The sequence below is a fragment of the Oncorhynchus keta genome, unplaced genomic scaffold (assembly GCF_023373465.1).
Source record: "Oncorhynchus keta strain PuntledgeMale-10-30-2019 unplaced genomic scaffold, Oket_V2 Un_scaffold_6055_pilon_pilon, whole genome shotgun sequence".
Lineage (NCBI taxonomy): Eukaryota > Metazoa > Chordata > Actinopteri > Salmoniformes > Salmonidae > Oncorhynchus > Oncorhynchus keta.
The window spans coordinates 198,834-215,199 of NW_026290974.1; the positions used below are offsets into that span (position 1 = coordinate 198,834).

General features: G+C 43.7%; 1 protein-coding gene across 1 annotated transcript in view; it reads right to left on the bottom strand.

Moving 5' to 3' along the window:
• The window catches only part of galt (galactose-1-phosphate uridylyltransferase), a 189,401-nt gene that overhangs the window by 113,576 nt on the left and 59,459 nt on the right, over positions 1-16,366 (bottom strand). The window contains exons 5-6 of the mRNA XM_052517206.1: positions 13,129-13,185; positions 4,590-4,712 (exon numbers count right to left, since the gene is read on the bottom strand). Coding sequence (XP_052373166.1) covers positions 4,590-4,712; positions 13,129-13,185 — 180 coding nt within the window. The remainder of the gene's footprint in view (positions 1-4,589; positions 4,713-13,128; positions 13,186-16,366) is intronic.

Consider the following 16,366-nt stretch of genomic DNA (forward strand, 5'->3'; position numbering starts at 1 on the left):
TTATCTTGTGTCCTTTAACCATTTGTACATTGTTAAAACACTGTATATATATATATATATATAATATGACATTTGTAATGTCTTTATTGTTTTGAAACTTCTGTATGTGTAATGTTTATGTTAATTTATATTGTTTATTTCACTTTATATATTATCTACCTCACTTGCTTTGGCAATGTTAACACATGTTTCCCATGCCAATAAAGCCCCTAGAATTGATTTCAATTGGGAGAGAGAGAGAGAGAGAGGGGGGGGAGAGAGAAAGAGAGAGAGAGAAAGAGAGGGAGAGAGAGAGAAAGAGAGAGAAAGAGAGGGAGAGAGAGAGAAAGAGAGAGAAAGAGAGGGAGAGAGAGAGAAAGAGAGAGAGAGAGAGAGAGAGCAAGAGAGAGAGACACAAGCAGCAACAGTCCAGAGGAGATAGAAACACAGACCCCTCTACAAAATAACAATCTGTACTGTTGCTACTTCAGCACGTCTACCGGGTGAGTGACTTTCAGAACAGTGTTACAGTGACGAAAAAAAGAAAACATTCATATTAACATATCTTCCTGAGGTCCACAATGTTTCCTCCAATCAAACAAGCAGCTAATACCTGAGAGTAAAGACAACAGTCAAAGTAGTATGATAGATACAGTGAACGGACAGGACCAACACGACACACAGGAAAAACACAAAGGACAGACAGAACAGACAGAGAGGAGAGGGGGAAGAGGTTTGACCTCAGCTCTGATGAGAGGTAGGAGGAGAAAAGGAGAGAGGTTTGACCTCAGCTCTGATGAGAGTTAGGAGAAAGAGAGGAGAGGGGGTAGAGGTTTGACATCAGCTCTGATGAGAGTTAAGAGAAGGAGAGGAGGAAGAGGTTTGACATCAGCTCTTATGAGAGTTAGGAGAAGGAGAGGAGAGGGGGTAGAGGTTTAACCTCAGGTCTGATGAGAGTTAGGAGAAGGAGAGGAGTGGGGGAAGAGGTTTGACATCAGCTCTGATGAGAGTTCGGAGAAGGAGAGGAGAGGGGGAAGAGGTTTAACCTCAGGTCTGATGAGAGTTAGGAGAAGGAGAGGAGAGGGGGAAGAGGTTTGACATCAGCTCTGATGAGAGTTAGGAGAAGGAGAGGAGAGGGGGAAGAGGTTTGACATCAGCTCTGATGAGAGTTAGGAGAAGGAGAGGAGAGGGGGAAGAGGTTTGACATCAGCTCTGATGAGAGTTAGGAGAAGGAGAGGAGAGGGGGAAGAGGTTTGACATCAGCTCTGATGAGAGGAAGGTGGTGGACCATTATAACACTGCACCACCGTTATACCATTGTAATACTGTACCACCATTATACCACTGTAAGACTGTACCACCATTATACCACTGTAATACTGTACCACCATTATACCACTGTAATACTGTACCACCATTATACCACTGTAATACTGTACCACCATTATAACACTAATACTGTACCACCATTATAACACTAATACTGTACCACCATTATAACACTAATACTGTACCACCATTATACCACTGTAATACTGTACCACCATTATAACACTGTAATACTGTACCACCATTATAACACTAATAATGTACCACCATTATACCACTGTAACACTGTACAACCATTATAACACTGTAATACTGTACCACCATTATAACACTAATACTGTACCACCATTATAACACTAATACTGTACCACCATTATACCACTAATACTGTACCACCATTATAACACTAATACTGTACCACCATTATAACACTGTAATACTGTACCACCATTATAACACTGTAATACTGTACCACCATTATAACACTAATACTGTACCACCATTATACCACTAATACTGTACCACCATTATAACACTAATACTGTACCACCATTATAACACTGTAATACTGTACCACCATTATAACACTAATACTGTACCACCATTATAACACTAATACTGTACCACCATTATAACACTAATACTGTACCACCATTATAACACTGTAATACTGTACCACCATTATAACACTAATAATGTACCACCATTATACCACTGTAACACTGTACCACCATTATAACACTGTAATACTGTACCACCATTATAACACTAATACTGTACCACCATTATAACACTGTAATACTGTACCACCATTATAACACTAATACTGTACCACCATTATACCACTAATACTGTACCACCATTATAACACTAATACTGTCCCACCATTATAACACTAATACTGTCCCACCATTATAACACTGTAATACTGTACCACCATTATAACACTAATACTGTACCACTATTACTATTAATATTAGTACTACCACAGCTCAGCCTACATTACTATTAGTATTACCACAGCTGACCCTACATTACTATTAGTATTACCACAGCTCAGCCTACATTACTATTAGTATTACCACAGCTCACCCTACATTACTATTAGTATTACCACAGCTCAGCCTACATTACTATTAGTATTACCACAGCTCAGCCTACATTACTATTAGTATTACCACAGCTCAGCCAACATTACTATTAGTATTACCACAGCTCAGCCTACATTACTATTAGTATTACCACAGCTCAGCCTACATTACTATTAGTATTACCACAGCTCAGCCTACATTACTATTAGTATTACCACAGCTCAGCCTACATTACTATTAGTATTACCACAGCTCAGCCTACATTACTATTAGTATTACCACAGCTCAGCCTACATTACTATTAGTATTACCACAGCTCAGCCAACATTACTATTAGTATTACCACAGCTCAGCCTACATTACTATTAGTATTAGTATTACCACAGCTCAGCCTACATTACTATTAGTATTACCACAGCTCAACCTACATTACTATTAGTATTACCACAGCTCAGCCTACATTACTATTAGTATTACCACAGCTCAGCCTACATTACTATTAGTATTACCACAGCTCAGCCTACATTACTACTATTAGTATTACCACAGCTCAACCTACATTACTATTAGTATTAGTAGCCTACATTACTATTAGTACAGCTCAGCCTACATTACTATTAGTATTACCACAGCTCAGCCTACATTACTATTAGTATTAATAGCTTACCACAGCTAGTATTACCCTACATTACTATTACTATTAGTAGTAGTATTACCACAGCTCAGCCTACATTACCAGTAGTATCAATACTATAAGTTCAACATGTATGACGGTGTACTGAGTACTTTAATCTGAGAATAATGTATTTTTGTTGTTATATCTTTCTCTTAACTCTGCATTGCTGGAAAAGGACCCATAAGTCTACACCTGTAGTTTCCAAAGCAGCTGATTTGTGTGTATCTGGCGCTGGTGGAACTCACATCTAACACACTGGGGAAATGGTAATCAGGTGTACCACAGATGGACTGGAGACACCACCACCTTCCTGTCTGGCATACAGCGGCAGTAGAGGTTTATGGGTAGTGTAGTCCTACGTCTCTCTACCTCCCTCTTAGAGTACAGCGGCAGTAGAGGTTTATGGGTAGTGTAGTCCTACGTCTCTCTGCCTCCCTCTTAGAGTACAGAAGCAGTAGAGGTTTATGGGTAGTGTAGTCCTACGTCTCTCTGCCTCCCTCTTAGAGTACAGCGGCAGTAGAGGTTTATGGGTAGTGTAGTCCTACGTCTCTCTGCCTCCCTCTTAGAGTACAGCAGCAGTAGAGGTATTATGAGTAATGTAGTTCTACCTGTCTCTCTGCCTCCATCTTAGCGTACTGCAGCAGTAGAGGTTTATGGGTAGGTAGTGTCTGCCTCCTCTTAGAGTACAGTCTCTCTGCCTCCCTCTTAGAGTACAGCGGCAGTAGAGGTTTATGGGTAGTGTAGTCCTACGTCTCTCTGCCTCCCTCTTAGAGTACAGCAGCAGTAGAGGTATTATGAGTAATGTAGTTCTACCTGTCTCTCTGCCTCCATCTTAGCGTACTGCAGCAGTAGAGGTTTATGGGTAGTGTAGTCCTACGTCTCTCTGCCTCCCTCTTAGAGTACAGCAGCAGTAGAGGTATTATGAGTAATGTAGTTCTACCTGTCTCTCTGCCTCCATCTTAGCGTAATGCAGCAGTAGAGGTTTATGGGTAGTGTAGTCCTATCTGTTTCTCTGCCTCCATCTTAGCGTACTACAGCAGTAGAGGTTTATGGGTAGTGTAGTCCTACGTCTCTCTGCCTCCCTCTTAGAGTACAGTAGCAGTAGAGGTTTATGGGTAGTGTCGTCCTACGTCTCTCTGCCTCCCTCTTAGAGTACAGCAGCAGTAGAGGTATTATGAGTAATGTAGTTCTACCTGTCTCTCTGCCTCCATCTTAGCGTAATGCAGCAGTAGAGGTTTATGGGTAGTGTAGTCCTATCTGTTTCTCTGCCTCCATCTTAGCGTACTGCAGCAGTAGAGGTTTATGGGTAGTGTAGTCCTATCTGTTTCTCTGCCTCCATCTTAGCGTACTGCAGCAGTAGAGGTTTATGGGTAGTGTAGTCCTATCTGTTTCTCTGCCTCCATCTTAGCGTACTGCAGCAGTAGAGGTATTATGGGTAGTGTAGTCCTATCTGTTTCTCTGCCTCTATCTTAGCGTAATGCAGCAGTAGAGGTTTATGGGTAATGTAGTCCTACCTGTCTTTCTGCCTCCATCTTAGCGTACTGCAGCAGTAGAGGTTCTCCGTGGGTCTTCAGGTATTCTCTCTGACAGCGGTCCGACAGGGTGGCTTCATTAGGCAGGAAGTTACTGGCCCACACCTATGACATCACAGGAAGAGGACAACACTGGGTGAGAGCACAGAAGTAGGAGCTGGGATCAGAGGAGACAGTGGAGAGGATAGAGGGATTAGAAGGAGGGAGGAGAGAGGAGGAGCAGAAACAGCAGCACACAGACTGAGAGGGAGAGTTCATCATGTCTGTCTGTCCCCTCTGGACAATAATAACACACTAACTCTAACCCAGCAGAATTGGCTCTTTAAATAACCCACCACAATGCAGGCTGTACTCTCATATGCAAATATCAGGCTATCATGGGTGATACTAGGCATATAAACATGGTCCAGTTATTTCTCCTCAGACCCATTGGATTTAAGAAGCACTCTGATCATCCCCATCATTCCACGTACCAGATAGCAACGGCCTCACTGAGGAGGATACGGGGACTTAAGGAGAAAATGTTCTGTTTTTTCCCCAAGCCACAGAAAGCAAAACTAAGCAACATGGAGATGGATGGAGAGCAGAGCAGAGCAACAACATGGAGATGGATGGAGAGCAGAGCAACAACATGGAGATGGATGGAGAGCAGAGCAACAACATGGAGATGGATGGAGAGCAGAGCAGAGCAACAACATGGAGATGGATGGAGAGCAGAGCAACAACATGGAGATGGATGGAGAGCAGAGCAGAGCAACAACATGGAGATGGATGGAGAGCAGAGCAGAGCAACAACATGGAGATGGATGAAGAGCAGAGCAACAACATGGAGATGGATGGACAGCAGAGCAGAGCTAGTGGTGGGCCTGGGAGGGCAAAGGAACAGCTATTGGTGGGCCTGGGAGGGCAAAGGAACAGCTATTGGTGGGCCTTGGAGGGCAAAGGAACAGCTATTGGTGGGCCTGGGAGGGCAAGGGAACAGCTATTGGTGGGCCTGGGAGGGCAAGGGAACAGCTATTGGTGGGCCTGGGAGGGCAAAGGAACAGCTATTGGTGGGCCTGGGAGGGCAAGGGAACAGCTATTGGTGGGCCTGGGAGGGCAAAGGAACAGCTATTGGTGGGCCTGGGAGGGCAAGGGAACAGCTATTGGTGGGCCTGGGAGGGCAAAGGAACAGCTATTGGTGGGCCTGGGAGGGCAAGGGAACAGCTATTGGTGGGCCTGGGAGGGCAAGGGAACAGCTATTGGTGGGCCTGGGAGGGCAAAGGAACAGCTATTGGTGGGCCTGGGAGGGCAAGGGAACAGCTATTGGTGGGCCTGGGAGGGCAAAGGAACAGCTATTGGTGGGCCTGGGAGGGCAAGGAACAGCTATTGGTGGGCCTGGGAGGGCAAAGGAACAGCTATTGGTGGGCCTGGGAGGGCAAAGGAACAGCTATTGGTGGGCCTGGGAGGGCAAAGGAACAGCTATTGGTGGGCCTGGGAGGGCAAAGGAACAGCTATTGGTGGGCCTGGGAGGGCAAAGGAACAGCTATTGGTGGGCCTGGGAGGGCAAAGGAACAGCTATTGGTGGGCCTGGGAGGGCAAAGGGCAAGGGCAAGGAACAGCTATTGGTGGGCCTGGGAGGGCAAAGGAACAGCTATTGGTGGGCCTGGGAGGGCAAGGAACAGCTATTGGTGGGCCTGGGAGGGCAAGGGAACAGCTATTGGTGGGCCTGGGAGGGCAAAGGAACAGCTATTGGTGGGCCTGGGAGGGCAAGGGAACAGCTATTGGTGGGCCTGGGAGGGCAAAGGAACAACTATTGGTGGGCCTGGAAAGGGCAAAGGAACAGAATTGGTGGGCCTGGGAGAACAAAGGAACAGCTAAAAGTGGGCCTGGGAGGGAAAGGTAAAGAACAGTTATAATAGTGGGCCTGGGAGGGCAAAGGTTAGTTATTAGTGGGCCTGGGGGAGCAAGGAACAGTTATTAGTGGGCCTGGGGGAGTAAAGGAACAGTTATTGGTGGGCCTGGGGGGTAAAGGTTAACAGCTATTGGAGAGGCCTGGGGGGTAAAGGAACAGCTATTGGTGAGGCCTGGGGGGCAAAGGAACAGCTATTGGTGGGCCTGGGGGGCAAGGAACAGTTATAATGGTGGGCCTGGGGGCAAGTAAAGGAAAGGTAGTAAAGGAACAGTTATAATAGTGAGGCCTGGGGGAGGGTAAAGGTTAGTTATAATAGTGAGGCTGGGAGGTAAAGGAAAGGTAGTAAACAGTTATAATAGTGAGGCTGGGGGAGTAAAGGTTAGCTATAATAGTGGCCTGGGGGCAAGGGAAAGCTATAATGGTGGGCCTGGGGGGTAAAGGAACAGTTATAATAGAGAGGCCTGGGGGGGTAAAGGAACAGTTATAATAGTGAGGCTGGGAGGGCAAAGGAACAGCTATAATGGTGGGCCTGGGGGGCAAAGGAACAGTTATTAGTGAGCCTGGGAGGGAAAGGAACAGCTATTGGTGGGCCTGGGAGGGCAAGGGAACAGTTATAATGGGCCTGGGAGAGTAAAGGTTAGTTATAATAGTGAGGCTGGGGGTAAAGGAACAACAGTTATAATAGACAGGCTGGGGCATTATTAAAAGGTTCAGAACTTCAATAAAAATGAGGCTGGGGGAGTAAAGGTTAGTTAAAATAGTGAGGCTGGGGGAGTAAAGGTTAGTTATAATAGTGAGGCTGGGGGAGGTAAAGGTTAGTTATAATAGTGAGGCTGGGGGAGTAAGGAAAGGTTAGGTTATAATAGTGAGGCTGGGGGAGTAAAGGTTAGTTATAATAGTGAGGCTGGGGGAGTAAAGGAAAGGTAGTAAAGGTTAGTTATAATAGTGAGGCTGGGGGGAGTAAAGGTTAGTTATAATAGTGAGGCTGGGGGGAGTAAAGGTTAGTTATAATAGTGAGGCTGGGGGGAGTAAAGGTTAGTTATAATAGTGAGGCTGGGGGGAGTAAAGGTTAGTTATAATAGAGAGGCTGGGGGAGTAAAGGAAAGGTAGTAAAGGTTAGTTATAATAGTGAGGCTGGGGGGAGTAAAGGTTAGTTATAATAGTGAGGCTGGGGGAGTAAAGGAAAGGTAGTAAAGGTTAGTTATAATAGTGAGGCTGGGGGGGAGTAAAGGTTAGTTATAATAGTGAGGCTGGGGGAGTAAAGGTTAGTTATAATAGAGAGGCTGGGGGAGGTAAAGGTTAGTTATAATAGTGAGGCTGGGGGAGTAAAGGTTAGTTATAATAGAGAGGCTGGGGGGAGTAAAGGTTAGTTATAATAGTGAGGCTGGGGGAGTAAAGGTTAGTTAAAATAGTGAGGCTGGGGGAGGTAAAGGTTAGTTATAATAGTGAGGCTGGGGGGAGTAAAGGTTAGTTATAATAGTGAGGCTGGGGGGAGTAAAGGTTAGTTATAATAGAGAGGCTGGGGGAGTAAAGGAAAGGTAGTAAAGGTTAGTTATAATAGAGAGGCTGGGGGGAGTAAAGGTTAGTTATAATAGAGAGGCTGGGGGGAGTAAAGGTTAGTTATAATAGTGAGGCTGGGGGAGTAAAGGTTAGTTATAATAGAGAGGCTGGGGGGAGTAAAGGTTAGTTATAATAGTGAGGCTGGGGGGAGTAAAGGTTAGTTATAATAGTGAGGCTGGGGGAGTAAAGGTTAGTTATAATAGTGAGGCTGGGGGGAGTAAAGGTTAGTTATAATAGTGAGGCTGGGGGGAGTAAAGGTTAGTTATAATAGTGAGGCTGGGGGAGTAAAGGTTAGTTATAATAGTGAGGCTGGGGGGAGTAAAGGTTAGTTATAATAGTGAGGCTGGGGGGAGTAAAGGTTAGTTATAATAGTGAGGCTGAGGGGAGTTAAGGTTAGTTATAATAGTGAGGCTGAGGGGAGTTAAGGTTAGTTATAATAGTGAGTCTGAGGGGAGTAAAGGTTAATTATAATAGTGACGCTGGGGGAGTAAAGGAAAAGTAGTAAAGGTTAGTTATAATAGTGATGATGGGGGGAGTAAAGATTAGTTATATTAGTGAGGCTGGGGGGAGTTATTGAGGCTGGGGAGACACTTTACCTTTATTTAACTAGGCAAGTCAGTTAAGAACAAATTCTTATTTTCAATGACGGCCTAGGAACAGTGGGTTAACTGTCTGTTCAGGGGCAGAACGACAGATTTGTACCTTGTCAGCTCGGGGGATTTGAACTTGCAACCTTTCGGTTACTAGTCCAACACTCTAACCACTAGGCTACCCTGCCGCCCCAATAGAGAGGCTGGGGGGAGTAAAGGCAATTTTATTATGAGTTGTGAAAACAACACATTGTGGATGTTGGTAGAGTAAATTGAAGTGACATATGCTCTCAGAAGTCCCTAGTGGTGTCAGTTTGTCTATCAGCATGCAGAGGGATGGAAGTAAGAGTTGATGAGATTAGAATACTAATGTCTGTTTAGGTCGTGTGTAATCAACTTTGAATCCCCATATTAAATACAAAGAAAGGCATGCTGTGTAGTCATATAGAGGATATACAGCTGGAACAGGCCAAGTTTGCTGTAACTAGCCAAGACTGAAAAAAATAAGTTGTGTAGCTTATGTCTCAAAAGACGGTAAAACTCAAAACCTATAGAGCTGGAACTAGCCTTCTCAGGACCCATGTCCTCCGATAAGGAGAGCTGGAACTAGCCTTCTCAGGACCCATGTCCTCCGATAAGGAGAGCTGGAACTAGCCTTCTCAGGGCCCATGGCCTCCGAAAAGGAGAGCTGGAACTAGCCTTCTCAGGACCCATGTCCTCCGATAAGGAGAGCTGGAACTAGCCTTCTCAGGACCCATGTCCTCCGATAAGGAGAGCTGGAACTAGCCTTCTCAGGACCCATGTCCTCCGATAAGGAGAGTTGGAACTAGCCTTCTCAGGACCCATGTCCTCCGATAAGGAGAGCTGGAACTAGCCTTCTCAGGGCCCGTGGCCTCCGATAAGGAGTGCTGGAACTAGCCTTCTCAGGGCCCATGGCCTCCGATAAGGAGAGCTGGAACTAGCCTACTCAGGGCCCATGGCCTCCGATAAGGAGAGCTGGAACTAGCCTTCTCAGGACCCATGTCCTCCGATAAGGAGAGCTGGAACTAGCCTTCTCAGGACCCATGTCCTCCGAAAAGGAGAGCTGGTACTAGCCTTCTCAGGACCCATGTCCTCCGATAAGGAGAGCTGGAACTAGCCTTCTGGGAGATAGTTACTAACTACATCACTCTACTCCCTCTCTGTTCTCTTTGTCCATCTCACTGTAATACTAGTGATAGATAGCATGCCAGTAAACTGCATAGTTTTCTGATGTCTTCATCAGAGGAATGTTCTTTAATGAGAGCTCCTTACACAACTTGTAAAGATATCTTCACTAGACGACGGACTAATCCACTCCTCTTTGTACTTTGGTACAGCCAAGTCTGCTCCGTTTCCATATTAAATGTCCCTGGCCACAGAGAAACTAGTCAAATTCTGAGCTCATCCAGAGAGGCTGAACAGTCCTTGATGCTATAAAACCGTCACACACAGAGAAGGAGACAGGGGAGTTGAGGGGGACAGGGAGGGAGAGAGAGAGAGAGGGAGAGATGCTGGTTGGGTAACAGTCTTCAAAGTGCCTTTACAGTCCAGAGAGCCAACAATGATACAAAAAAAATTGTGTTTTTGAAAAAAAAAGTCAAGGCGTATCATTTTACGTTTAAAACTGTCAGCTATGCAGCTCAATTTAGGACGCTCAATAAAGTGTTTTTACTGACCTGTTTTTACACACAATGAACATCTAAGAACAGTTGGAATAATCAAGGACTTGTTTTACGAGCTGGAGACCAGAGTAAAGTGTCCAACAAACATCTGGAAGTAAGCACAGCTTTGCATTGGCGTGTATTCATGGATGCCAAAGGAAGCAAAGGCAAAACATTTACCAAGAAAGAATGTATTCTTCGTCTCTCTGTGTTTTGTCATTTTCCTTCAATTCACAAGAGGCTGAATGTATACTACATATGCAAAAGTATGTGGACACCTGCTCGTCGAACATCTCGTTCCAAAATCATGGCCATTAATATGGAGTTGGTCCCCCCTTTGCTGCTATAACAGCCTCCACTCTTCTGGGAAGGCTTTCCACTAGATGTTGGAACTTTGCTGCTATAACAGCCTCCACTCTTCTGGGAAGACTTTCCACTAGATGTTGTAACATTGCTGCTATAACAGTCTCCACTCTTCTGGGAAGGCTTTCCACTAGATGTAGGAACATTGCTGCTATAACAGCCTCCACTCTTCTGGGAAGGCTTTCCACTAGATGTTGGAACATTGCTGCTATAACAGCCTCCACTCTTCTGGGAAGGCTTTCCACTAGATGTAGGAACATTGCTGCTATAACAGCCTCCACTCTTCTGGGAAGGTTTTCCACTAGATGTAGGAACATTGCTGCTATAACAGCCTCCACTCTTCTGGGAAGGCTTTCCACTAGATGTAGGAACATTGCTGCTATAACAGCCTCCACTCTTCTGGGAAGGCTTTCCATTAGATGTTGGAACATTGCTGCTATAACAGCCTCCACTCTTCTGGGAAGGCCTTCCACTAGATGTTGGAACATTGCTGCTATAACAGCCTCCACTCTTCTGGGAAGGCTTTCCACTAGATGTTGGAACATTGCTGAGGGGACTTGCTTCCATTCAGCCACACAAGTATTAGTGAGGTAGGGCACTGATGCTGGGCGATTAGGCCTGGCTCGGAGTCGGCGTTCCAATTAATCTGAAAGGTGTTTGATGGGGTTGAGATCAGGGCTCTGTGCAGGCCAGTCAAGTTCTTCCACACTGATATCAATAAACCATTTCTATATGGACCTCGCTTTGTGCACGGAGGCAGGAAAGGGTATTCCCCAAACTGTTGCCACAAAGTTGGAAGCACAGAATCATCTAGAATGTCATTGTATGCTGTAGCGTTAAGATTTCACTTCACTGGAACTAAGGGGCCCGAAACATCAAACAGCCCAAAACCATCATTCCTCTTACACCAAACTTTACAGTGGGCACTATGCATTGGGGCAGGTAGCGTTCTCCTGACATCCGCTAAACCCAGATTAGTCTGTCAGACTGCCAGATGGTGAAGCGTGACTCATCACTCCAGAGAACGTGTTTCCACTGCACCAGAATCCAAATGGCGGGGAACTTTACACCACTCCAGCTAACGCTTGGCATTGCACATGGTGATTTTTGGCTTGTGTGCCTAAAATGGCTGCTCCATGGCTGCTCGGCCATGGAAACCCATTTCATGAAGCTCCCAACTAACAGTTATTATGCTGACGTTGCTCCAGTGGCAGTTTGGAACTCAGTAGTGAGTGTGGCAACTGAGGACAGACAATTGTTACGCGCTTCAGCACTCGGCGATCCCGTTCTGTGAGCAACACATACTGAGCAGCTCATGTTATAGACAAAAGTATGCTACATGGCAGACCAATCCGAACTCTCGGAATGTCCAGCCCAGCCATTATCTCAGCCAATCATGGCTAGCGGGAAGGTTCCTGACTTTTTCTGTGTTTAGACCAACTAGGCATGTAATTTAACAATTTTATTCGTATTTACAGACTGCATACAAGTTTGTTATTAAGGCAAAGTTCACATGTTCCAGAAGGCACTTCTGCCCCCCAAAAAACATTTTGCAAAAAAAAAAAAAAGTAGAAATGCCTTTCCTGTGAAGTAGTGACATGCAACATATATCTAATTTCCTGAAACTAGTCACAGATGTAGTGTACCTCACCAGAGAAAGCATCCTAGTGAGCAAAACAGTACCCCTCTTTCTCTGTCTGTGTAGGCCATCTATCTGATCATGTCTGGTCATAAAGAGTATGACATTGTTGCCTCCCATAGCATTGAATGCAAGGGAAGCCAGCGAGCATCTGGCCCCCCTTGATAAAAAAAACACACACACTTACAAGCTCATGTAGCAGACTGTATAACAGTAGTGTACGGTCCAACTATATGACCATTATTACAGACTGCTGGAGGGTAATATACTGGACCGGTCTGCCTTGTTGTTCAATGGAGTCTAATGAAACCTCTCTTTCAGGAGTGGGTACCAGTGGGAATAGAGGTTGGAACAGGCTGGCTTACCTGGCAGTGAGGATGGGGGTTGGAACAGGCTGACTTACCTGGCAGTAAGGATGGGGGTTGGAACAGGCTGACTTACCTGGCAGTGAGAATGGGGGTTGGAACAGGCTGACTTACCTGGCAGTAAGGATGGGGGTTGGAACAGGCTGACTTACCTGGCAGTGAGGATGGGGGTTGGAACAGGCTGACTTACCTGGCAGTGAGGATGGGGGTTGGAACAGGCTGACTTACCTGGCAGTGAGGATGGGGGTTGGAACAGGCTGACTTACCTGGCAGTGAGGATAGAACAGGCTGACTTACCTGGCAGTGAGGATAGAACAGGCTGACTTACCTGGCAGTGAGGATAGAACAGGCTGACTTACCTGGCAGTGAGGATAGAACAGGCTGATTTACCTGGCAGTGGGAATGGGGGTTGGAACAGGCTGATTTACCTGGCAGTGAGGATGGGGGTTGGAACAGCCCATCATTGCTCCTTTATTCTCAAAGATCTGAAACAAAGTTAAAGACAGGTCTTAGTCTAGTATGGTAATCTGACACAGTTAAAGACAGGTCTTAGTCTAGTATGGTAATCTGACACAGTTGAAGACAGGTCTTAGTCTAGTATGGTAATCTGACACAGTTAAAGACAGGTCTTAGTCTAGTATGGTAATCTGACACAGTTAAAGACAGGTCTTAGTCTAGTATGGTAATCTGACACAGTTAAAGACAGGTCTTAGTCTAGTATGGTAATCTGACACAGTTAAAGACAGATCTTAGTCTAGTATGGTAATCTAACACAGTTAAAGACAGGTCTTAGTCTAGTATGGTAATCTGACACAGTTAAAGACAGGTCTTAGTCTAGTATGGTAATCTGACACAGTTAAAGACAGGTTTTAGTCTAGTATGGTAATCTGACACAGTTAAAGACAGGTTTTAGTATAGTATGGTAATCTGACACAGTTAAAGACAGGTTTTAGTCTAGTATGGTAATCTGACACAGTTAAAGACAGGTTTTAGTCTAGTACGGTAATCTGACACAGTTAAAGACAGGTTTTAGTCTAGTATGGTAATCTGACACAGTTAAAGACAGGTTTTAGTATAGTATGGTAATCTGACACAGTTAAAGACAGGTTTTAGTCTAGTATGGTAATCTGACACAGTTAAAGACAGGTTTTAGTCTAGTACGGTAATCTGACACAGTTAAAGACAGGTTTTAGTCTAGTATGGTAATCTGACACAGTTAAAGACAGGTTTTAGTCTAGTACGGTAATCTGACACAGTTGAAGACAGGTTTTAGTCTAGTATGGTAATCTGACACAGTTAAAGACAGGTCTTAGTCTAGTATGGTAATCTGACACAGTTGAAAACAGATCTTAGTCTAGTATGGTAATCTAACACAGTTGAAAACAGGTCTTAGTCTAGTATGGTAATCTGACACAGTTAAAGACAGGTTTTAGTCTAGTATGGTAATCTAACACAGTTGAAAACAGGTCTTAGTCTAGTATGGTAATCTGACACAGTTAAAGACAGGTCTTAGTCTAGTATGGTAATCTGACACAGTTGAAAACAGATCTTAGTCTAGTATGGTAATCTGACACAGTTAAAGACAGGTTTTAGTCTAGTATGGTAATCTGACACAGTTAAAGACAGGTTTTAGTCTAGTATGGTAATCTGACACAGTTAAAGACAGGTTTTAGTCTAGTATGGTAATCTGACACAGTTAAAGACAGGTTTTAGTCTAGTATGGTAATCTGACACAGTTAAAGACAGGTTTTAGTCTAGTATGGTAATCTGACACAGTTAAAGACAGGTTTTAGTCTAGTATGGTAATCTGACACAGTTAAAGACAGGTTTTAGTCTAGTATGGTAATCTGACACAGTTAAAGACAGGTTTTAGTCTAGTATGGTAATCTAACACAGTTAAAGACAGGTTTTAGTCTAGTACGGTAATCTGACACAGTTAAAGACAGGTTTTAGTCTAGTACGGTAATCTGACACAGTTAAAGACAGGTTTTAGTCTAGTATGGTAATCTGACACAGTTAAAGACAGGTTTTAGTCTAGTATGATAATCTGACACAGTTAAAGACAGGTTTTAGTCTAGTATGGTAATCTGACACAGTTAAAGACAGGTTTTAGTCTAGTATGGTAATCTGACACAGTTAAAGACAGGTTTTAGTATAGTATGGTAATCTGACACAGTTAAAGACAGGTTTTAGTCTAGTATGGTAATCTGACACAGTTAAAGACAGGTTTTAGTCTAGTATGGTAATCTGACACAGTTAAAGACAGGTTTTAGTCTAGTATGGTAATCTGACACAGTTAAAGACAGGTTTTAGTATAGTATGGTAATCTGACACAGTTAAAGACAGGTTTTAGTATAGTATGGTAATCTGACACAGTTAAAGACAGGTCTTAGTCTAGTAGGGTAATCTGACACAGTTAAAGACAGGTTTTAGTCTAGTATGGTAATCTGACACAGTTAAAGACAGGTTTTAGTCTAGTATGGTAATCTGACACAGTTAAAGACAGGTTTTAGTATAGTATGGTAATCTGACACAGTTAAAGACAGGTTTTAGTCTAGTATGGTAATCTGACACAGTTAAAGACAGGTTTTAGTATAGTATGGTAATCTGACACAGTTAAAGACAGGTTTTAGTCTAGTATGGTAATCTGACACAGTTAAAGACAGGTCTTAGTCTAGTATGGTAATCTGACACAGTTAAAGACAGGTCTTAGTCTAGTATGGTAATCTGACACAGTTAAAGACAGGTTTTAGTCTAGTATGGTAATCTGACACAGTTAAAGACAGGTTTTAGTCTAGTATGGTAATCTGACACAGTTAAAGACAGGTTTTAGTCTAGTATGGTAATCTGACACAGTTAAAGACAGGTCTTAGTCTAGTATGGTAATCTGACACAGTTAAAGACAGGTTTTAGTCTAGTATGGTAATCTGACACAGTTAAAGACAGGTCTTAGTCTAGTATGGTAATCTGACACAGTTAAAGACAGGTTTTAGTCTAGTATGGTAATCTGACACAGTTAAAGACAGGTTTTAGTCTAGTATGGTAATCTGACACAGTTAAAGACAGGTCTTAGTCTAGTATGGTAATCTGACACAGTTAAAGACAGGTCTTAGTCTAGTATGGTAATCTGACACAGTTAAAGACAGGTCTTAGTCTAGTATGGTAATCTGACACAGTTAAAGACAGGTCTTAGTCTAGTATGGTAATCTAACACAGTTAAAGACAGGTCTTAGTCTAGTATGGTAATCTGACACAGTTAAAGACAGGTTTTAGTCTAGTATGGTAATCTGACACAGTTAAAGACAGGTTTTAGTCTAGTATGGTAATCTGACACAGTTAAAGACAGGTTTTAGTCTAGTATGGTAATCTAACACAGTTAAAGACAGGTCTTAGTCTAGTATGGTAATCTGACACAGTTAAAGACAGGTCTTAGTCTAGTATGGTAATCTGACACAGTTAAAGACAGGTTTTAGTCTAGTATGGTAATCTGACACAGTTAAAGACAGGTTTTAGTCTAGTATGGTAATCTGACACAGTTAAAGACAGGTCTTAGTCTAGTAGGGTAATCTGACACAGTTAAAGACAGGTTTTAGTCTAGTATGGTAATCTGACACAGTTAAAGACAGGTTTTAGTCTAGTATGGTAATCTGACACAGTTAAAGACAG